The 22,550-nt window shown below is 36.9% G+C and overlaps 3 protein-coding genes across 4 annotated transcripts in view; 1 reads left to right on the forward strand and 2 right to left on the reverse strand.

Moving 5' to 3' along the window:
• Window positions 1-1,816: 1,816 nt before the first annotated feature.
• LOC117303848 lies at window positions 1,817-5,851 on the reverse strand. Its single transcript, XM_033788237.1, has 4 exons — window positions 5,831-5,851; window positions 4,547-4,743; window positions 3,111-3,380; window positions 1,817-2,824 (listed from the first exon to the last, which is right to left on the reverse strand). Exons 2-4 carry the CDS (start codon window positions 4,718-4,720, stop codon window positions 2,738-2,740), a joined length of 531 nt encoding a protein of 176 aa, XP_033644128.1. The 5' UTR covers window positions 4,721-4,743; window positions 5,831-5,851; the 3' UTR covers window positions 1,817-2,737.
• Window positions 5,852-6,122: 271 nt separating this feature from the next.
• Window positions 6,123-9,697, forward strand: LOC117304116 (translation machinery-associated protein 16-like). The gene is made up of 5 exons (XM_033788617.1): window positions 6,123-6,272; window positions 7,274-7,389; window positions 7,804-7,926; window positions 8,420-8,568; window positions 8,934-9,697. Exons 1-5 carry the CDS (start codon window positions 6,270-6,272, stop codon window positions 9,107-9,109), a joined length of 567 nt encoding a protein of 188 aa, XP_033644508.1. The 5' UTR covers window positions 6,123-6,269; the 3' UTR covers window positions 9,110-9,697.
• Window positions 9,698-12,566: 2,869 nt separating this feature from the next.
• The window catches only part of LOC117303668 (cGMP-dependent protein kinase 1-like), a 61,080-nt gene continuing 51,096 nt past the window's right edge, over window positions 12,567-22,550 (reverse strand). For both annotated transcript variants that reach the window (XM_033787923.1, XM_033787924.1), the window contains 8 exons: window positions 19,892-20,021; window positions 19,091-19,227; window positions 18,157-18,246; window positions 16,861-17,002; window positions 15,549-15,712; window positions 14,363-14,548; window positions 13,963-14,029; window positions 12,567-12,743 (listed from right to left, as the gene is read on the reverse strand). In XM_033787923.1, the coding sequence (XP_033643814.1) occupies window positions 12,648-12,743; window positions 13,963-14,029; window positions 14,363-14,548; window positions 15,549-15,712; window positions 16,861-17,002; window positions 18,157-18,246; window positions 19,091-19,227; window positions 19,892-20,021 (1,012 nt within the window). In that variant the 3' untranslated portion in view covers window positions 12,567-12,647. The remainder of the gene's footprint in view (window positions 12,744-13,962; window positions 14,030-14,362; window positions 14,549-15,548; window positions 15,713-16,860; window positions 17,003-18,156; window positions 18,247-19,090; window positions 19,228-19,891; window positions 20,022-22,550) is intronic.

Consider the following 22,550-nt stretch of genomic DNA (forward strand, 5'->3'; position numbering starts at 1 on the left):
CAACAGTGGTCTCAATGTCACAACCCTTATTTTGGGGCATTGAGGTAAATTTCCTTTCTGAAAGAGACAAAAGACAAATTGTCTTTTTGATTCTTTTTATTTTCTTATTTGAATTGTCTTAACTCATGAATTATTTAAAAGTGTATTATGATCTAGTTGCCATGTCAAATGGTTTGAGGCAAGCTTTTGTACTGCAACCTCCCGATGAGCAAACCCGGGTATCAATGTGCCATACACATTCATCCAGAATTGAGTTCTCTTACAAAACTACGCAAAAGCTTGCCCCTAATCGTGTGACATAGCAACTGTCTCTGTAGTCTGAGGAATTCAGATTTAAGTGGCGAGTTGTGACTTGGCATGTCATTATACCAGACATTATTCAAACTTAAACCGAAAATGACTTTAATATTCACACATGGTCTTATTAAAGATGCTATGTCAGATTTTTGGCCCCAAACATTAAAAAATAGATTTTTTTGAGTGAATGGTATTTCAAAGAATTTCACCTGCTCTAACGAAAAAAAGTTTAACTTTTACTTTTAATGGTCAGGAACCATTAAACTATTTTCTAAGATTACTGTTCTAAATACATACTCCAAATTTGTTCTTATTTCTAAATAAAGACGATGAGTAATAACAACATAGAATATTGGTAAAAAAAACATTAACAGGCACAAGTGGTCACTGCTAGTTAAAGGCAGTGGACACTATTGGTAATTGTCAAAGACTAGCCTTCACAGTTGGTGTATCTCAACATATGCATAAAATAACTAACCTGTGAAAATTTGAGCTCAATCGGTCATCGAACTTGCGAGATAACTATGAAAGAAAAAAACACCCTTGTCACACGAAGTTGTGTGCGTTTAGATGGTTGATTTCGAGACCTCAAGTTCTAAATCTGAGGTCTCAAAATCAAATTCGTGGAATAGTCAACTTTCTCTAAAACTATGGCACTTCAGAGGGAGCCGTTTCTCACAATGTTTTATACTATCAACCTCTCCCTATTACTCGTCACCAAGAAAGGTTTTATGCTAATCATTATTTTGAGTAATTACCAATAGTGCCACTGCCTTTAAAAGAGCAATTGCACGATGGAAATAACCAAGACAGACTGTATCTAATACTGAATAACATCATTGTAAATGAATAAATATTGTCACTGTTGAATTCAAAACTCTTGAATGTGATGTCAATAATTATTAGTTATTAAACCTTTGACATTCCAGGTCGTTCATCTTCATTGACCTCGATGACAACGGTAGGATGAAGAAACTCCATGTCAATACGGAAAAATATCTGTTAGAGCAAGCTAGTCGAAAACATTGAGACCAATTAAGAACTCACTCCGCGGTAGTGCAGTTAATAACGATCCAATAAGCTAAAGTAGTAGTCTCAGCAAATTTATCTACCTTCCGCCCGCGTAGTAGTTCAAAAGCAGAACAGTTCTTTTACAGAACATAGAAGTCTCTTAAAAAATTAGAAACATCTACTCCGCTGTAGTAGAATATATAGCAAGACATGGCGTGTCATGGTCGAGCGGTTAAGAGCACCGGATTCAAGCTATGGTGTTTGTTTAGCAGAGTGTGGGTTCGAATCCCGGTTGTGACACTTGCTACATAAAATTGGGGAGGTAGTGCTTTCTGCTCTACCGACCAGGCTTCGGACTGATGATACCCAAGCATACATCCGTATGGACTGTAAAAGGGGCAACCCTGTTTCAGCCCTAGGAGTAGGTGGCATAGGCCATAGGCCTCTGGACAAAAATAATTGTAGCCCACACCTTGAAGTGGCCTTCAGGCCTTGTGTGTCTGGCGACTTGCATAAAAAAAATAAATAACAAAAAAGACAGTCCTTTAAAGAACTTAACCTGGCAAGTAGATATACTCTGGTGTCATCCAAACCAAATATTCGTGAATTTCCCACTAATCAACATCTCTCAATTCTACTCGCAGGTTTCACTGTGACTCTTTTCAGTAGTTAAAATATAAACATTCACCCTGAACACACTACCCAAAGGCCAGTGATCCTGACCTACAAGCCTACTGCTGGTGTTAAATAAGCGCAATGCTGACAAGCAGATTAGAAACAGGGTGTGATATGAGCCATGCAATACAGGTGAATTTCGCACTCTTGTTGCCATGGATCAACCAATCAGAATTGAGCATTCACGTTTGTTCGAAGGTAAAAGTCATTCTGTAACTATCGATCCGTCAAAGACACTTTCTGTTCAAAAGAAACAATTTAAAATCTTTCTTGATTTTATAGCATAATATCTAGAGACGTGTTTTTATATTTCAATAGTTCAAGGCATTGTGTGAACCAAGGTACAAGCTAGGGTTTCGTAAAAAGGGTGCTCAAACTTGCATGGAATTTAAAAAAACTGGGTGTCAAAATGCTTCCCTTACACTACTTTAAAATGACAGATAAAACATGGAGTCCAAATTGAGAACAGGGTGTCCAGAAGACAGAGGCGCTCCTCTGGCTTCCACTTTGTAATCTGAAATAGGTCTAACCATGGAGCACTCTAACAGCAAAAACATATTTTTAAAATCTGAAACATGATTTTTTTTTTTTTTTTTTAAATATTTCAAGGCATATTGTGAACACTTGATAAGCTTGGGATACTTTGATAGCTCCATTTCAGAATCCAATTTCACTATTGGGAAAGAAAATAACAAAAACACGATCTGAACTACAAATAATCGAACCAAGGCTACGTTGAAAGTGATTGTCGTCATCATTGCTGCATCAACAGCTTCATATGAAACAGCGCCCCCTGGAGGTGACCGGTTATCACAAATTTTGAGATCGGCAAAAGGGTACCCTGTAATGGAAAAAAAAAAAAAAGATAAGATTGTAAATCAATTTGCATTTCACTATTTGGATTCAACCCACAAATTTTGAAAGAATTGTTGAATAACTTTTTAAAAAGTGGCTGTTGTCTTTTATTCATATAACATGTATAACAGTTTGGAAATTTAGCCTTAAAAAAATACGTTTTGTCTACATGCATGAGGGACAGTGACATCAGGGGACAACTCAGCCATAACATCATTGACCGAGGACACCACTCGAAATAGAAGAAAGAAGCGACTAAAAATTGAACTCACCCTGAATAAGTAGCTCCTTCGACTGGAATACACTCTCATCGTGACCTTTGACATTCCAGGTCGTTCATCTTCATTGACCTCGATGACAACGGTAGGATGAAGAAACTCCATGTCAATGGTCAACGCAAGAAGGCTGCCCGGTTTGTACGACTGCACGACGGTGTGGTATCGTTTGAGCCCTATAGGGACTGACATGTGCATGTGGAATGTCTTACCGACGCCAAGAGACGAGTCGTCAAGTGGTACTATCCGCTTGATGATGCCCGTCCACTGCGAGAAGAAAGTGTTATTCATATTACAATGAGTACAAGGAGAATAAAAGAAATAAGACTGTACAATAATTTAATAATATTACAAGAAACTTATAAAGTGCAGTATTGCAACAAAACAGCCTTAAAGTGCTGCGCACTAATACAAAGCAAGATAAAAAAGACAAAAGTCAATAGCAGAAAAATTGATAAAAAGTTACATCATTACATATTAGGCCTACAGAAGATAACCAATAATAATATTAACCAATAATATATATATATCAATAATAATAAACTATTAATATATATATTATAATAATAAACCGTTTTTTATATAGCACATAACACCTAGTGATAAAACATGTCTCTATGCGCTGTGGAGAAAATAAAGACAACGAAATACAAATACAAGATGTACAAATACAAGATAGAAAATGTACTGATAGGGTATCAAACAAAAATGCATGAATAAAATGTTAAATAAGAGCGTCTTCAAAGCAATCATTAACTCATCATAGAATTCATAATTTTTCAGATAATCTGGGAGATTATTCATCAAGGTTGAGGCAGTGTCAGCGAAGCTGCGTTCACCGTATGACCTGGAAAAAACTAAGAATCGCACACTCTTGGGCAATATCATAAAAGGGGTGAAAATACTGGAAAACAGAAAAATGCTAAAAGACATCAGCAGCACAAAGAAAGCGGTTATTATGATCACATTATTAATAATAATAATAAAAAAAACCTTCCTAGTGCCCTTAACCAGAAACAGGGTCCTTAGAAGGTGTTTTGAGGTTAAATATTAGGCCACATTAAGAAATACTGACCATTTTAAGATTTAAACAGATTAAGAATATAATGAAGATTACAAACATCCAATTATTGACATTACTCTATCATTATGTTGTTTGGGTAATGAAACCAAGTATGCCTCATAAGAGAACTTAACCTTTTGCAGACTATTCAACTCTGTTTAATCATCACAAAATAACCAGGGAATGCTATTAATGGTCAAGTGTCTTGCTCGAAAGGACACAAGTACCACGACCGGGACTCAAACCCCACACTCTGCTGATCAGAAACACCAGAGCTCGAGTGCTCCGGTGCTCTTAACTGCTCGGCCACGGTGACATTGCACCACAAAATCATTTCAATTTTATAAACTAACAAAAAAACCATAGTTACCTCCGGGTAGTTGAATACATCTGACATAAATTTGAAAACATCTTCTGGTGATCGTGCTACAACAGCTTTCTCTTGAACAATAAGAGGATCGTAGTCTAACTCAACTTGGTATAGAACGGCAATCGCTGTAAGCACAATCAACATGCCAACCTGGGTAGAACTAAACACGGCCATGGTGAGGCTAGCCAGCTGTCTATCTGTAAAAGAAATAATGACAATGATCAACAACAAAAAGCAAGCTTAGCGTCCTACCTTATTTTAAAAAAAAAACAATTAGGGAACATTTTTTTTTTTAAGACACTGGGCTAATTTTCAACAACAAAAATGTTCATCCAAGGTTGTTAAAAATGTATCCTTTTTTTCCGAAAAAAAAAGAAGAAAACAAAAAGGAGCCAGCCTCTAAAACAGGAAGCGGGCGGAGATACTTTTTTATTTTGGCCCAAGGAAAAGAGACTTTTTCAGGGAGGAGAATTTTGTTGAAGTGTTTTTTGACAAGTGTTAACAGCTGATACTTCACAGAACAGAGGTGACAAAGGCAATTGGCTCCATGCCCCCTGGTCAATGCCTTGGTGCCCTTGAAAATGAAATGCCTCAGTAGAAATTTCCAAATTCCTCATAGGTTGCCCTTTACCAAAGGAGAAAATGCCTTGGTGCCGTTGCCCTTTCAAAAACGAAGTATAGAGGCCTGGATCTAGAGGGGGCTACCAAATATCCCTCCTAATATCTGGATCCCAGCAGTGTCAGCTATTTTCACAGCAATGGTTATGGTTAGGGCCTAGGCCGCCTAAGCTGTCACCCCTGACTTTTTCAGAAATATACGGTTTTATATACCCTTCAACCATGGAGGTAGAATTCTACCTCCATGCTTCAACCAACAATTATTATTTTATTATAAAAGTATTGGATAACTATCCGCCCTAATTTGTTTGCTAACCAACTGCAACCACTGTGCAACCATTACATAAATATTTTGATATGGTTTAATATGGTTGGCATTCAGGTCATTATTTTTACAAAGGGAAAAAAATCAATAACAACACTGGACCTGACGACTCACTCTCATCAGCAGCTTGCTTGCAGTGCCAGTTCGAGTCAAATATATAAAATAATAATTAAAATATTCTCTAATTTGAATTGATGCTTTCACCCCTGAAATTTTTATAAAAAACATAATATCCGTATGCAAAATATAGTTTACTCAACTCTGGACAATACTAATGGTAATGTTTTTAGATTATTTAATTAATCTAGGTGCATTTTGTCATAGCAAAATTTCATACTTACAACAAAAACCGCCAGGTAGGTTTTCAGCAATGTTGGTGAAGAGCGCCACCTATCGACAACTTACTATCGATTAATTTTTTTAAGCACCCCTATCTTTATATAAATTTAAATAAACACATTTTCTAAATAATTTCCCAAGTCGATTAATTAATTACTTTATATTCTTAATTTCAAACTATGTAATGTTTTATTGTTGCACCAATGAAATTTATTTTAATAAATGAGGGAATTTTGAGGCAGTAAAACTTCTCAGGTACTTTTTTTTAGACAAACTTGAGTGGTCTACAATGGCTGCGCCCATCTCTTGAATCTTGTGCGTGTGTGTTGCTGGTGTATTTGCTGATTGTTCTTCGTTCGGTCAATTTATGTGTTTTATGAACTGTGAATTCTTCAGCCAGTTCTCTTTATATACTGCTCGGATCCTACTGCTCATCACATAATGGTAAGTGTTGGGTGTAAATATCTCTAAAGTCTAAAAAAGAAATGCAGTGACTTGACTCGACTTTTTGAGTCATTATTGTTGATAAAGAAGGGTGCGTTCGTTTAGCTCCCCTGGATCGACCCCGGTGCGTGGCGTTTTTTTTACCAGGACGAACGTGGGTAATTATCTGCACACACTCGTCCTGGGAAAAGAAAACCGCCACACACCGGGGTCGACCCAGGGAAGCGACCCTAAACGAACGAACCCTGAGTGAGTGACAAATTGATTATTGTCTATTAATATTATTTACAGAGGACAGACCACAGACTGCGTGCATGCAGACCACACCATGGACATGATCATCCATGTTGGACACACTGACAATTCATTTCATGTCTTTTATTAAATGTTTGTTTGTGAATCTTACTCTTATTTTAGGCTATATTGAATAATGGAGGTAGAATTAGAAATCATGAATGGAATATCAAAATCAAATGAATTCATGTTGTCGTGTTTTTAAATTGGAACTGGGCCCAATATCAGGGCGCTGCTTACCGTGCACAAGCAAGCAGTCATCAAAGAATCAGCGCTTGTGAAAGCAGGGATTTCCGCGCAGTCCTACTTAATTAAAGCTAAAACTAGTAAAAGCCGGCAACACGCCGACAATTAATTTTCAAATACCTCAAAAACAGCAAATAAACCAAAGACTTATTGAAACTATGTGTGCTTTAAATAATATATAAACAGATATGTATAAATGTAATGGCAAAACTTCACAAAAAGTCTGAATTTTTAACCAGAAAAAAAAAACTTTACAAGGAGAGCGGTCGGATCGGAGGCCATCTTGGCTTAAAAACCGTGTTTCGACCAGTCCATGGTGGGGTAAGATAAGATGGATTTAAGATAAGATGGATTTTGTTGCCCTGGCAGACCCCGGCCCAGGCAAACGTTCTTACTGTACATACCAATGACCATGGTGTTTGGTGACCCTTTTTTCACCCTTTAATTTAATGTTTTCACAGCCGAAGTCAGGAAAGGTCAAGGCCAAGCTTGTCAAGCAGGTCAAAGTATTACATCCGAATAGCCGGAAGGCCATGAAGATCACTGGAGGAGTTATGCGGAAGGACAGAATCGGAAGGTATAATTTTTTTGACAGACAGGATTGTCTCTACACCACTATGAATTCAGAGAGAGGAATGGAAAAATGAAATGCCACTCGAAATAAACCATCATTTGAATAAATATTGGCAAGTCATGGGTAACCCAGGGGTTGCACAAAGTTAAAATAAATAATAAACAAAAAACAGAGTCAAATAACAAACAAGTGAGAGGTGTTCAAAACATTTGCTTTGAAATAAATTAGTTTTGAACTTGTCTAGATTCTAATAAAGTAATTAAATAGTGAGCTAAGCAGACTAAAAAGGGGATTAACCTGTGAAAAAAAAAGCAAAGGCAAAGACAAGAAGGGTATTGGTAGTTTCCTTCTTGGATGTTCAGACCATGGGCTTTTCATGATATTTTAATTATTTCTTTTTGTTCCCCTTTTCTTTAGAGTTCACAATGAGACGTCGTTAAAGATGGGAATCCTAGTGGAAAAACTGTCCTGGTTTCATGAGAACCTTGATCCAGAGAAAACGGAGTACAGCAGACTAGATCTCAGCCAGATGATGGAGAGGTAATGATTATCCTCACGGGCGAAACATTATATCTTGTCTCTCTATTGTAGGGTGTCGTGGCCAAACGGATAAGAGCGCTGAACTCGAGCTCTGGGGTTTCTGTTCAGCAGAGTCTGAGTTCGAATCCCGGTTGTGACATTGGTGTCCGTGAGCAAGACCCTTAACAACGAGCTTCCCTCGACCCTGGGGTAAAATGGGTACCTGTGTGGGCAGAGATGGTTTTCACGAGACTTTACGGCTCTGAATAATTCGTTTTTAAAACCCATTGTGTCTCTTTTGCCGGTAGATCATTCTTTTGTATATGGACCCAGAATCTGAAACAAGAGAGATACCACCTCACTGCATACATTCAAGACACTCCTGAAAGCTCACCTGTTTCAGGAAGTGTATCATGAATTATCCTGTTTGTGCCCATGCATCAGTGCCTTAGAGCAAACCTTTGATTTTGGCGCTTTATAAATTTCTTTTGATTGTTTGTTTGTGATTGAACAGTTACTTGCACCGTTTTGACGAGGAGCTGGAACAGATTGACATCATTCAGGGAATGAAGTCAAGAAAAGGAAGACAGCACGCAGCAAGAGAAGACGTTATCAGAACAACGATGACATCGGAAGAGAATCTGTTCAATACGTGTGGCTTAGGTGGGTTTGTGCAGAGTGGTAGTCTTGGCCCAAGATGTCAGTGAGCGAAAGTGGATAGTGTAGTGGGCTCATTTTAAGACCTCGCACGCGAGGTCTCAAGATCAATTTAAATATTTTTACCGAGGAATTACTTCAGAAGGAAGCCGTTTCTCACAATGTTTTATACTATCAACAGCTCTCCATTGCTCGTTACCATGTAAGTTTTTATGCTAACAATTATTTTTGAGTAATTACCAATAGTGTCCAGTACCTTTAACCCAGGCCTGATGTAGGAGCAAGGTCCATTATCCTTGCATCTTTGTCAGAGTGACTTATGATACAAAATCCAAATATTTGATCTTATTACATATATTTAATGCCATCAGAAGCCCCGGATTTAACAGACAAGAAAACTCTGGGAATTTTCCTAGAATGGGACGGTACAGCCAGACACGTAAACCTCATCAAAATGAGGAAAGTCACTTCTATAAAAACCAGCTCCAAGAAGGAAGATTCCAAGACGACGTCAAGAAGTAGAAAGGAAACAGAGGGGGATCGGTAGCAAAGGAGTAAAAGAGCAAGGTATCTGAAAAAAAAAATATATAAAAATAAAAAATAAATCACAAACAAACCACAGAATACTTTCCGATTTTGTTAAACTATTTTAATATCCAACTTAACGCCCAATTATATTTGTAAGGCAAAACAAAAATTACACATATATCGAGGTTATTGAGAATTTGCAAATATAAATAACTTTGTTAAAGACAGTATGAGCAGACTGGTAGTTGTAGTAGCCCAACACATGTATTACAAAGGTTTTAATATGGAATGGAGTCTGTGGTACCAGACAGACCTCCTGAAGAAATGGAATAAAAACTGGAAAACACTTGCTTTTTGTTCAAAGTGTGAAGTCAGTAAACAGCACAATTTTCTGAATATTCATACATTTTTTTTAAAAGATTTGTTTCCATTAATACCGTTTAAATACAATTAAATTACTTTATTATTTTGCTTTAACGGATTGAATTTGTTCCTTGAAATAACTCCCAGAAAAATGGTTAAATACATATAAAAAATATATATTATATTTGTCAAAAACACCGAAAAACATGTAATATTAATTATTTACAGAGAAATAATTTACAATTTAGTTTGGGGTTAAACATCGCAAAGATTCATCCAGATTTCAAGGATGCAAAAATTGGGTTTTTAGTGAAACTATTTCTTTTGTGTTCCGAAAAACAAATCTGTCCGAAAGTTAATGAAATGAAATTGTGAGAACATGTCTGCATTTTAATCTAAATTTATGGTAGTAAATTAGTTATATAGGCTGAGCAATGGTATCAATAATTGCATCTGCCACTATGCAAACTAAAATCAAGATCTGCTGCTTTTGTCGAAAGAGAAAATGAAATAAAATGAGTTGAATGTCTGTTTCAAACAAAAATTACAATACGATAAAATTCTTACCCATTCTTAACGTGTTGACCAAAAACAAATTTACCATAATTAGTCTTAAACCATGACCTTACAAGAACCCCAAAGACATTATTAGTGGTTTAGATTAAACCACACACTTACTATGTACAGTTGTATAGTCCACTACAGGACCAAATTTCATAGAGCTGCTTTTTAAAGCACAAAAAGTAGCGTAGCATAACAAAAAATTATGCTCGGCACAATAAGGTAACCAACCAAAGTACTATTTCACATGCACCATTTGTGACTGGTATCCTGCTCATTATTGCTCAGCAGAGAAATGTTAAGCACTATTCTCTGCTTAAGCAGCTCTATGAAATTAGAGCTGCTTAAGCACAAATTTCTGCTTAGCGGGTATGAGTAGGAAACCAGCCATTTGACAGTCAGACATGGAAGTTTGGCTGGTAACTGTATTCTGATAAGCACAATTTTGTTGTGCTTAGCAACTTTTTGTGCATAAACAGCTCTCTGGAATAAGACCATACTCTCGTCAAAATCTCAAAATAAATCTCAACTGCAAATTGGTTTGTGCAGAACGACTTGCAAAATCTAACCGGAAATATTGGTTTTGAAAAGATCTGCAGTATTTGATATAAAGGAGAGCACATACTGAAGTATAAATCACAATTTTTCATCATACTATGCAATTCAAAAAATGGAAGAGCAAATTTAAATAGTAAAAACACCCACTGAATTTTATATTTTGTTCTATTATTTAAAGACACTAGACACCTTTGGTAATTGTCGAAGGCCAGTCTTCTCACTTGGTGTATCTCAACATGCACAAAATAACAAACCTGTGGAAATTGGTTGTCGAATGTGCGAGGTAATAATGGAAGAAAAAACACCTTTTCACACGAAGTTAAGTGCTTTCAGATGCTTGATTTCAGGACCTCAAAATCTAACTCTGAGGTCTCGAAATCAAATTTGTGGAAAATTACTTTGTTTAAAATTACTTCTTTCTCGAAAACTACGTTACTTCAGAGGGAGCCATTTCTCACAATGTTTTATACAATGTACTATCAACAGCTCTCTGATGCTTGTTACCAAGTAAGTTTTAATGCTAACAATTATTTTGAGCAATTAAGCACTACTTTTCTTTGTCACCATTTCTTGAAACACTTAACGATCGAGTGAAAGACATATATATTGAAAAAAAACATAAAAAATACTTTGTGGTTTCTACAGAAAGTACAATTCGTTACAGCATTTTTTTTTAATGTGTTATTAAAGATCAAATGTTGCCCAGTATTTTATTTTTTCTTTCCACTTGTATTGTACCCACCGTTTGACACAAACACATGTACACTACAGTCGCATTATTAAAATTAGTAAAACATGTACAATAATATACACAAATATTTTACAAAAAGTACCCGAGACATAATAAAAGACGTTTCCAAAAAGAGCTAACAAGACGACAAAACGGTTTCACAGATTCACTCAGACAGTAGAAATAAGATCAAACTTTTTTTGTTTTTTGGGATATTGTTAAATGTCAATTGTATCTAGGGCTGTGGACAAAAACATGAGGCATCACTTTCCGACTCGTGTGTTTGACAGTGAATGAGATTCGACAGAACAGACAGTGTTGAATAACCACTTTGTTGCTATGAAAGTCGCCATTTTGTTGGGCAAACCATATGCGCGTCCAAATACGTACATGTACATCAATGACGCACGCAGAATTCCCAGTTTGATTTCTGCGGCACATCAAGCCCACACACACACACGCACGCGTGCAAAGATGCCATGTTGTAGGGCAGATATTTGAACGGTGACATCATATTCAATACGGTCCTATTGCTGGAACCTGAAAACACGGAGTGCACAAACCAGGAGTAGTTGACTGACTAATCTTCCTTCTTCCAAATCAAGTCAAGGTTTTGCCATGTGCAAGCTATCATATCGGTTGACACGCATGGAGTGCGTGCCGACAGGTCCAAATTTTGATTGATACACTTTTCACCAAAATTGCACTGTAGAAGTCTTAAAACCAAGATAAACACAAAGTAGCGAACGTTCCAAAGGTCACGTTTCAAAACAGCGTGCTGAGGCCGAACGACCAAACATAAAAAACAACCTGTCCAGTTTTGAAAAACCATGTGGAGAACCCTGTAACTCCCGGCATTATTTCTTACTTTTTTAGTATTAACAACCAGCATTTCCAAGTACATACCAATCTTCATTTCCTCTCCAATTTCTATGCCCCCCCCCCTCCCCTAAAAGGTGAAACTACCTCTCAAGAACTACTTAAAAATCATGTTTTTGGTGCCTGAACTTAAAAACAAGAATTTTCAAATCATTCTTATATTGCATTGTCGTCTTGTTGAACTAAGCACCTTATTTAAAAAAAAAAAAAAAAAAAAAAAAAAAACATAGAAAATTCTCCTCTCTTCAGTCCTAGGCTAGATTTCACTAAGCAATAAAATCCATCATAAGACGATTTGTCAGTAATACCATAATTTGTATTGTGACATCTCACTTTACTAAGCAACCACGATTGACTTGCAGTTAAGATCAATCTTAGCTCTTTGTGAAATCGGCCCCTGTAGTCGTTTCTTTATTTTCCTGATTCCAAGACGTTAAGACGTCTTGAGCAGTATTAAGAGAAGATCTTAGAAGTTCTCATCCCATCCAGAAAGCTCATCAGGAGGGACTTCAAGATCTTTGCCGTAATTATCAAAGTTACTTGCATCGTCACAGGATCGTATCTGAGAACAAAACACAAATATTCACCAGAGAGTGGAATTAGTAAAAGTGTACGATTCTGATTCTTTATGTAACAAACAATAATTACTTATTTAGTTATTTATTTTAATTTACGTACTATATATTGATAACCAACAGGGTTTAACTGTCACTAACAGATACCATCATGTAAGAATCAAGAAAGCATTAACAAACATTCTTGAATATTTAAACTTAATATTTAAATGTTTGTGAAAACCATAGCAAAAGCAAAACAAATTAATGGTCTGACAGTTCTAGTCTTTTTTGAAGGCTAAATGACAACAGAACAAACATGAACAGGCAACTAAGTGTAACAAAAGCAATGAAGTAGAACAAAAGTCAGAAAGCACACAGCAAAAAAACAAAGGGTAAACAAAACACGTGAAAATATATAAACAAGGTAAAATTATATAGAAGTATAAAATAACATTTAAAAAGATAAATATACAAGTCAACAATAATATGCAAATCAACCATTGAAATGACCTAAACTTATGGGTATACAAATTATATAGAAGAAATATAGAATACAATTTTAAAAGATAAATATACAAGTCAACAATATGCAAATCAACCATTGAAATGACCTAAAGAGAAAACACCACAACAGAATACAAATACAAGATGTACTGGGTACTAGTATTAAAGGCAGTGGACACTATCGGTAATTGTCAAAGATTAGCCTTCACAGTTGGTGTATCTCAACATATGCATAAAATAACAAACCTGTGAAAATTTGAGCTCAATCGGTCATCAAGTTGCGAGATAATAATGAAAGAAGAAAACACCCTTGTCACACGAAGTTGTGTGCGTTTAGATGGTTGATTTCGAGACCTCAAGTTCTAAACTTGAGGTCTCGAAATCAAGTTCGTGGAAAATTACTTCTTTCTCCAAAACTATGGCACTTCAGAGGGAGCTGTTTCTCACAATGTTTTATACCACCAACCTCTCCCCTTTACTCGTCACCAAGAAAGGTTTTATGCTAATAATTATTTTGAGTAATTACCAATAGTGTCCACTGCCTTTAACGAAAACCCCTAATTGAAAAACCCATTCAGGTAGGGACTGAATACACAATGCACATGCAAGGCTTCAGTCAGGGAATCAAACCGGTGTCCACAGAGGTGAAAGGCAGGGAAAGAAACTACTGAGCCAACCCGACTGCCCATTATGATAAGAAGCAGAATAAGAAACGCATACCCTGGGCAGTATGGGAGGGATGATCGTCTGCTTCTTCAAACCTTCCCAGTCAAATCCCTGGAACCACCTGTCAAATTGATAAGAAATTAATTAATTGATTCATTAATTATAGAAGTAGCTTCAGTAAGTGGATAGGGCAGTTGCTACTCGTGGATATATGGGTTGTCTACACCCCTGTATAATGCAATTATAGAGATCAGGGTCGTTCTCAAAGATTTTTCAAAACTGACATTTAAACCCCAGGGGTTACCATTTCTACACATCTCCTAAAATTCATACTTTTTTGTCAGCAATGACTCTCGCCCTTTAAAAATGATATAAACAGTAAACACCCTCAGTTTATTGTTAAACTGGGCTAAAATAAATGGCTTGATTAGGTTGTCATGGTTATGCATCTTACTTGTGCTTCTTGATGTCCAAGATTCCATTCTTCTGGTAGCCAAGCCTCTCGGCCGGAGTGTCACGACAGAGTCGTTTGATCAAGAGGGCTGCACTGCGGGAGATTTTCTTTGGGAATTCCACAATGTCGATTCCCTTGAGGATGATGTTGTAGGTCTTCATTGGATCGGAGGATGTAAAGGGTGGGCTGAAGAGGAAAATAAATAACAAAGTTAACTGTTGGTAATTACTCAAATAATTGTCAAATTAAAAAAAACTTAGTAATGAGCAATAGAGAGCTGTTGATTATGTTCAATTCGCTATGGTAATGATCAACTTTCTACGGTAAATTGACTTGAGTTGATTTGGCAATTATCAAATTCTTATGATAACATTGGTCTCAAGTTACTAAATAATGCTGACTCCAGTTGATCTGGTAATAATGACTTACTTTATACTACCAACTAGACCACCGAGAGATTGCCCGGTAGCCAGAGGCAGTCTCGGTAAGACATTTCTCCAGAATTTCAAAGGTTCGAATCCCACCTGGTGACCTGAGTAATATGCCTGTGATTTTGTTCACAGAACTCGGGGGAAAGTACTGAGTATACAGTGCCAACACACAACGGTGTATGGGTAAAACCACAATGAATATCCCCAATGCAATATTATACACATAATGAATGTTTATGAGTGCAATGGTGCGAATATGTTCATGAGTTGAAAGATGGAATGTTCTATTCAACGAGGCGGAGCCGAGTTGAATGGAACATTCCAGCTTTCAACGAATGAACATATTCGCACCATTGCACGAATGAAAAACATTCATTATTTGTTTTATATAACATCCAAGTAGAACTTTGTCATTTTGATTGAAAGAAACAACTTTCAAAACAAACAATTTCAACTGTAGATGCCGAATGCTAGTAATTTTACTATGCCTTCTTGCAGTAACACCTGCTGCGTTACCAAAGACACGCGCACGCAGTGATGTTTTTACTCAGCTTTTTCGTTCCATCCGAAAAGTACCATTGCACGCTGGCAGTGTGCCAGCGTGCAATGGTACTTTTCGGATGGAACGAAAAAGCACGGTGAGTGACTCAGCGTGCAATGGTACTTTTATTTGCTATCACGTGACGGACAATCCTCCAATCAAATGGCAAGGATCTGCTTGGGTGTTATATAATATTATCTATTAAATGACTTACTTGCCGGTGAGAAGCTCAAATATAAGAATTCCTAGCGACCAGTAGTCGGCCGCAAAGTCGTGACCCTTATTCAGAATGATCTCAGGAGCGACGTACTCTGGAGTGCCGCAAAATGTCCAAGTCTTACGCCCGAAACCAATCGACTTTGCAAACCCAAAGTCCACCTGTTCAAGAGGTTTTGAAATTGAAAAGTCATTACTTTTATTATTATTATTGTTATTATTATTATTATTATTATTATTATTATTATTATTATTATTATTGGAAATGTTTGGTAATGAAACCAAGGATGGTCTCATAAGTGAACTTAAAGCCATTGGACCCTTTCGGTACAGGAAAAAAAATAAAAGCTCACAGATTTACAAATAACTTACAGGGTTTACAGAAGGTAGTGGTGAAAGACTTCTCTTGAAATATTATTCCATGAAATGCTTTACTTTTTGAGAAACAGTAAAACAATATCATTGAGCCTAAATTTTCACAGGTTTGTTATTTGATATAGAAGTTGTGATACACGAAGTGTGGGCCTTGGGCAATACTGTTTACCGAAAGGGTCCAATGGCTTTAATCACTGTAGCTCGCAATCCTGAGGAAACCTGTAAACAAGGGTGCTTGTCATGCATGTGTACCAGAAACACAAAGGACATTTTTTACATCACATGGCTGTTTTTGCAGCGAATGTTTCGCAGCAGTTGAACTCATTTCAACTGTTGCAAATTATTTTGTGCGAATTTGTGACGTCAAAATTTGTATCGCATTCACATTGGCAGTTAAGTATGAACCGGGGTTGATTCATGTGCAAACAAAGTGGTTCTGTAGCAAGCACTGCAGTAGTTTGCCTCCAAAGGTGCCACAGGGGACAATGCCCTTAAAGACACTGGACACTATTGGTAGGTGTCCAAGACCAGTCTTCTCACTTGGTGTATCTCAACATATGCATAAAATAACAAACCTGTGAAAATTTGAGCTCAATTGGTCGTCCAAGTTGCGAGATAATAATGAAAGAAAAACACCCTTGTCACACAAAGTGTGATTCTGAGGTCTCGAAATCACTTCAGTGGGGGCAGTTTCTCACAATGTTTTATACTATCAACAGCTCCCCATTACTCGTTACCAAGCAAGGTTTTATGCTAATAATTATTTTGAGTAATTACCAAGTGTCCACTGCCTTTAAACACTCATTAGGAATCTAGCAATCATCTTACCAATTTCACATTCCCTCTGGAATCTAAGAAGGTAAAAAGGTTGTCTTGTGTGACAAGGTCCTTATACTCAATGGGAATCTTTAGAAAGAATCCTGTAAATATCTCACCATTTTGACATTTCCTCTGGCGTCTAAAAGGAGGTTTTCTGGTTTGAGGTCACGATACACGATTCCTTTACCATGGAGATATGAGAAGGCCTCCACCACACATGCTATGCAGAAGCGGGCAGTGTGATCATCAAACGACCCTCTGAAAAAACAGGGAAAAAAGTAGACGAACAAGCGGAGTTTAAATTACAAGGATTGATAATCTCAATGTTTGATTATTCTTATCTCTGAGGTAAGGTCCTTGTGAGGCAAAGCGAAATTATTATAAAAAGGAAGTCTACTTCACTTCTGTGGAAGGGGGGGGGGATTTATTTTGCATTACATGTACATGTAGTGTTGCAGCAGTGTTCTTGTACTTGGAACCTGACTTGAGTAGGCCCTACTACAACAATAAGTACGGCTTTGATGGTACACACACTTGTTCTTGTAAGTACATGTATCGTTTTAGGTACCCAGCTTTTGGACTTGGATATCAGGGGCCGATTTCACTAAGCAATAACATTCATCGCAAGACATGCTAGACAAACTGTCTGTATTACCATAGTGATTTGTATTGTGACATCACACTTTACTTTTAGCAGCTACGATTTATTTTAGAAGAAACTTTAAATAAATAGTAAACTTGCGGGTACAACTATGTGTAAATCTCTTTTGTGTGAGTGCTGGCTCTGAGAAGAGCCGGTTGGGTCGCGAACAGTATACATGTAGGCTTACACTCTGCTCGTCTTCTCCTGAAGATGAGCAGAGTATACTGTTTGAAACGTCGAGACCCAACCGGCTCTTTTCAGAGCCAACAGAAAAGAGCCAACATTTAAGTTTACTATTTATTTATAGTTTCTTCCTGTTTCTCCACACCATGCAAAGCTTCAAACAACACTTCCGATTGATTTGTAGTTAAGATAAACCAGAGCAGTTTGTGAAACACCATGCAAAGCTTCAAAACAACACTTCCGATTGATTTGTAGTTAAGATAAACCAGAGCAGTTTGTGAAACACCATGCAAAGCTTCAAAACAACACTTCCGATTGATTTGTAGTTAAGATAAACCAGAGCAGTTTGTGAAACACCATGCAAAGCTTCAAAACAACACTTCCGATTGATTTGTAGTTAAGATAAACCAGAGCAGTTTGTGAAATCGGCCCCTTAATTCACACACTCAGACCCAAGTATCCATACTGGAGTACTATTCGGGCTCGGCAGTACTTGATACTTAACTTGACTACAACACTGTTCTCTTGATGGAGGTAGATTTTTTCTCTGGAAAAAGTGGGGGGGGGGTTTAGGGATTGATCTTACCTGTCTCTAAGGATGGTCCACAGTTCCCCTCCTAGACAAACCTCCATCAACATGTACACATACTTGCTGTCTGTAAATGTCTTATACAACCTGTAGAAAGAAATGTAGTTTTAACTTTGAATAATAATAATAATAATAATAATAATAATATCGAAGCCTTATATAGCGAACATATCTACCAAACAAGGTACTCAAGGCTCTGAGTATAAACAAAATTTCAGAATGATAGGTAATTGCAGTGATGAATATTTTGAGACCCCAATTATATAATTTTTTTTGGATTACAATAGTCTGGAATAGTCTATGTTAAAAAACATAATCAAAAAGTCTCTTCTTGTTTTCAAAATTGTGGGTGGGTGATTCAAAAGAAACAAGTGAAATTCGAATTTAAGTTTTTGTTTAAAACATGTTATATTTTAACAACGCTTTTTGTTTTAAAATACCCAGCTGTGCAAGACAAGGGTTGTTTCTTGCCAGGAAAAACAATTGAAAACGTTGAGACCTTTGATCGTAAATATCTGCTTCATTTGAGGCATTACTTTGTTCTTCAGAGTTGAGTTATTGTAAATACCTTTACATGTCTCTGTAACTGCCACCTTTTAATGAATGTTTACTGAATGCGCCATATTTTTTACCGCATGAGGGCGCGCTCAAGAGTATTTTTATCACTTCCTGGGGTATACACGATTTGTCCTGCAGGCGTTCTTTTGTTGCGCTGTAGTTCTTAGTTGCTTTAGAGGTGGGTTTTAAACGGCTCCTTTAAAAGTCTCATTGTCTGTGATGGATATGATGTCTGTGGTGGTAATGTGTTCCAGTCTTTATAAACTGTTTAAGGTATATATGAATATACCCCCCGGATGTGATTGAGAGCGCCCCCTACGCGGTCAAAAATATGGCCCATTGAATTCAATCAACTTTGTCTGCAAAATCTTACTTTGCAATGAAGGGGTTGTTGGAGTGCATCATGATCTTCTTCTCAGAGTAGATGTGCTCCTGTTGTCTTGTCTCCACGATGTGATATTTCTTGAGACATTTAAGGGCGTAGGTTTGCTTGTCACCTGCAACTTGCACCTTAAAAAAAAAGAAGATGATCACAGAGATGAAAACAGTTGTATTGGTTCAGTTTAAGTCAGATTTTTAGCAAATTTTGGTTGCAATTTTAATGAAGCATTCGCTTGGTGTGATTTGAGGTCTCATTTTTTATTTTGTTGTTCCGTGATGACCGTGGTTCAAAACCTATTTTGGTCATTAATTAATGGAGCATTTCGCTTGGGGTGATCTGGTTGTATTTTTCATTTTATTGTTCCGTGATGACTATGGTTTGAACCCCATTATGACACTTATGACACTTTACAAGGGGCACAGTAACTTCCCTCTGGTAGGGGCACTTCTACTTTTGGCCAAAAAATATTGGAGTTGAAAGCTTTTGGGCTAGAGATTTTCGGTAAACTTGTTTAATTCCGGGCATATTGTCCCTGGTGGCTTTGGTTTTGTTTGTATTTTATATGTGTTTAAATGACGAATAAATAATAATAATAATTAAATGTTTGTTTGTACTGGATACTTGTAGAGGGCACCAAAGGCAATTGCTGTGGGAATATTTCGAGGCCTGACATTATTTAATTAAACATCTTCTTGGGGTGATCTGGAGTGTAATTTTCTTCTTCTTTTTTTCCGTGATGACCAAGATTCAAAGCCCCATTCTGGGAACGGATCATGGTTAATGGTAACTCACCATCTCGACTCTTCCGAATCCACCGATACCCAAGGTAGCGATGATGTCCAGGTCATCCAGCTCAATATCTTTATATTCATCTTGAAGACGGCGCTGTCGTGTTGATTCAGGCTCTGATGTATTGCTCGTTCTGTTGACAGATCATTAATATTTTACATTACATTGCTGGATGGTGTACGTGTAAAAACTACAAGGTGAATTTTTAATGAGCTTTTTTTTTTTTAATTACCTTTTACCGCTTTGGGTTGCAGAAGTCTAAGCTAGCAAAAGCTTACTATAATCCAGTCATTATTCTATGTGGTCATAAAATGTACCGCCGTTATTTTAATGGAAAATGATCTCTATTATTAGATTTTAAAATGATGTGGATGGGAAGAACTGTCTACCTGATACAGTGCAATGATATGTAGTAGTTAGCTACTAACCGCAGATCACATACTGTCTACTAGTATTGCAACTATAGCAAGAGAATATGGACAATAAAGATTGAATAAAAGCAACACAGCAAAGTTGGCCTTCGATGTAGAGAACCCAGGGAGGTAGGAAAAACTAGAAAAATTTAAAACAGGGTCAGTAGACTTGAGGTTTAAGGAGAAGGTGAAACTAAATCTGCCAATGGTTGGATTCCAATTAGCTAAAAGACAATGTGTATTGTTATAATCACAGGTGTACAAGTGTATTGTAAGAGGATTAATTGAACATGGTCAAATTTGGGGGGAGGGGGGTTCTTTGTGGACAATATTTGTATCAAGATGCTAAAGACTTGAGGTTTAAGGGGAAGGTGTAACTAAATATGCCAATGGTTAGATTCCAATTAATTAAAAGACAATTGTTAATCACAGGTGTAGTACAGTGGATTGTAAAAGGATTAATTGAACATGGTCACAATTGTGTGGGAGGGGGGTCTTTGTGGACAATTTTTTAATAAAACTACTCAAGACTACAATTTCATGAGCACACTTAGCAGACTGACTGATTTTGTTGTCGCTGCTCGGCAAGCGTATTTATGAAGAAGAGTTTTCTATCTAAGCAGAAAAGGAAAGGTAAAAGTAGTAAGCAGGGAGTTTGCCCGTAACTTGTACACTAACTATTGCCAGTAGGACCAGTTAGATTTTCACTCCAATGGTTGGTCAGCTTTTGCACTTAGTAATATAATTCTAATTCATACTCAATATACGGATGCTTTTCAACACTGCAACTAGCCAGCCGGACAACTAATTATGACTGTTACAGTTTCTCAGGTGCTTTAGTTCACAACATAAAAAAATCAATTAAAGACACTGGACACTATTGGTAATTGTCAAAGACCAGTCTTCTCACTTGTTGTATCTCAACATATGCATAAAATAACAAACCTGTGGGAATTTGAGCTCAATTGGTCGGCGAAGTTGCGAGATAATAATAAAAGAAGAAAAGAAGTTGTTTGCTTTCAGGTGCTTGATTTCGAGACCTCAAAATCTAATTCTGAGGTCTCAAAATCAAATTCTTGGAAAACTTCTTCTTTCTCGAAAACTACGTTACTTCAGAGGGAGCCGTTTCTCACAATGTTTTAAACTATCAACCTCTCCCCATTACTTGTTACCAAGTAAGGTTTTATGCTAATACATATTTTGGGTAATTACCAATAGTGTCCACTGCCTTTAGTATTCTTTAACCAGTGTTGTGTTACATCTTCAACAATGTGAGAATCAAAGGTTAAAAAGTGTTGAAAATTTGTTAAACATTGAGTTTGGCCAAGTGGCAGTAGAGATACAAAATTAGAGAAAGAAATTATTGGGGAAAAACCCAAGAAACGGATTTAATTGCCTATTTAACTGTGTCTCCTGGATTCTGTTTGATTTGTCAACAAAGACTGGCCACAACAAGCAGTTGATATTAAAGTCCTGCAGTTTCCAATTACTTTTTGTATAATGGTTTATACGTTTAAATTTCTGCACCTAAAGGGAGTGGCACTAATGGTCTCCAACTTCCTTGTGGTTCTGTTAATTTCATTTTTTATGTTTTCTTTTTCATAACATTTTTCAGTAGTGTTTTGAAATTCAGTAGAGCAGTAGTTTTCTATTGTGACTGTTTGGAAAATTCCTCTTTGTGATATCAGATTTAGCCATGTGCAGTGAACCTGATCAGTTTTGGCAAGTGTATTTTTCGATAGCTCAAAGGTTGATTTTGTAATGAACAAATGGATACGGTTGGACATGTATTGCCTATGCATGGTCACGTATGGTCTAATAACATTCCATTAATGTGACTAGGTAACTGAAGTTACACTGCTGTATCTAACCATGGAGGTAGAACACACCTGTATGTATGCATGGGTAGTGTGAATAGTTCATGTCTGTGTTTCTTTATGGTTGAATGCTGGTGAATAATTGGGCCCAATTTCATGGAGCTGCTAAGCACAAAAATTTCCCTAGCATAAAATTATTTCTGCCTCGATAAAAACAGGATTACCAACCAAATTTCCATTTGTTACATATTGCTTGTTACTAGTATTCAGCTGTTGTTTGCTTACCCTGAAAACCACGTGGAAATTTGGTTGATAATCCTGTTTTTATCAAGGCAAAAACTTCATGCTAAGCAAATTTTTGTGCTTAGCAGCTCTATGAAATTGGGCCCTAGTCTTAAAAAAAAAAATGATAGTACCGAATTTGCGTAGCCT

Source organism: Asterias rubens, chromosome 20, assembly GCF_902459465.1.
Source record: "Asterias rubens chromosome 20, eAstRub1.3, whole genome shotgun sequence".
Classification (NCBI taxonomy): Eukaryota; Metazoa; Echinodermata; class Asteroidea; order Forcipulatida; family Asteriidae; genus Asterias; species Asterias rubens.

Bases quoted from the DNA above. Each gene is read 5' to 3' on its own strand.
- LOC117303848 (XM_033788237.1), bottom strand. From the start codon at position 4,720: ATGGCCGTGTTTAGTTCTACCCAGGTTGGCATGTTGATTGTGCTTACA. The intron at 3,381-4,546 runs GTAACTATGGTT...TTCTTCTCGCAG, and splicing joins ATGTATTCAACTACCCGGAG to TGGACGGGCATCATCAAGCG. The intron at 2,825-3,110 runs GTGAGTTCAATT...TTTCCATTACAG, and splicing joins GAAGGAGCTACTTATTCAGG to GGTACCCTTTTGCCGATCTC.
- LOC117304116 (XM_033788617.1), top strand. The intron at 7,927-8,419 runs GTAATGATTATC...GTGATTGAACAG, and splicing joins CTCAGCCAGATGATGGAGAG to TTACTTGCACCGTTTTGACG. The intron at 8,569-8,933 runs GTGGGTTTGTGC...TAATGCCATCAG, and splicing joins GTTCAATACGTGTGGCTTAG to AAGCCCCGGATTTAACAGAC.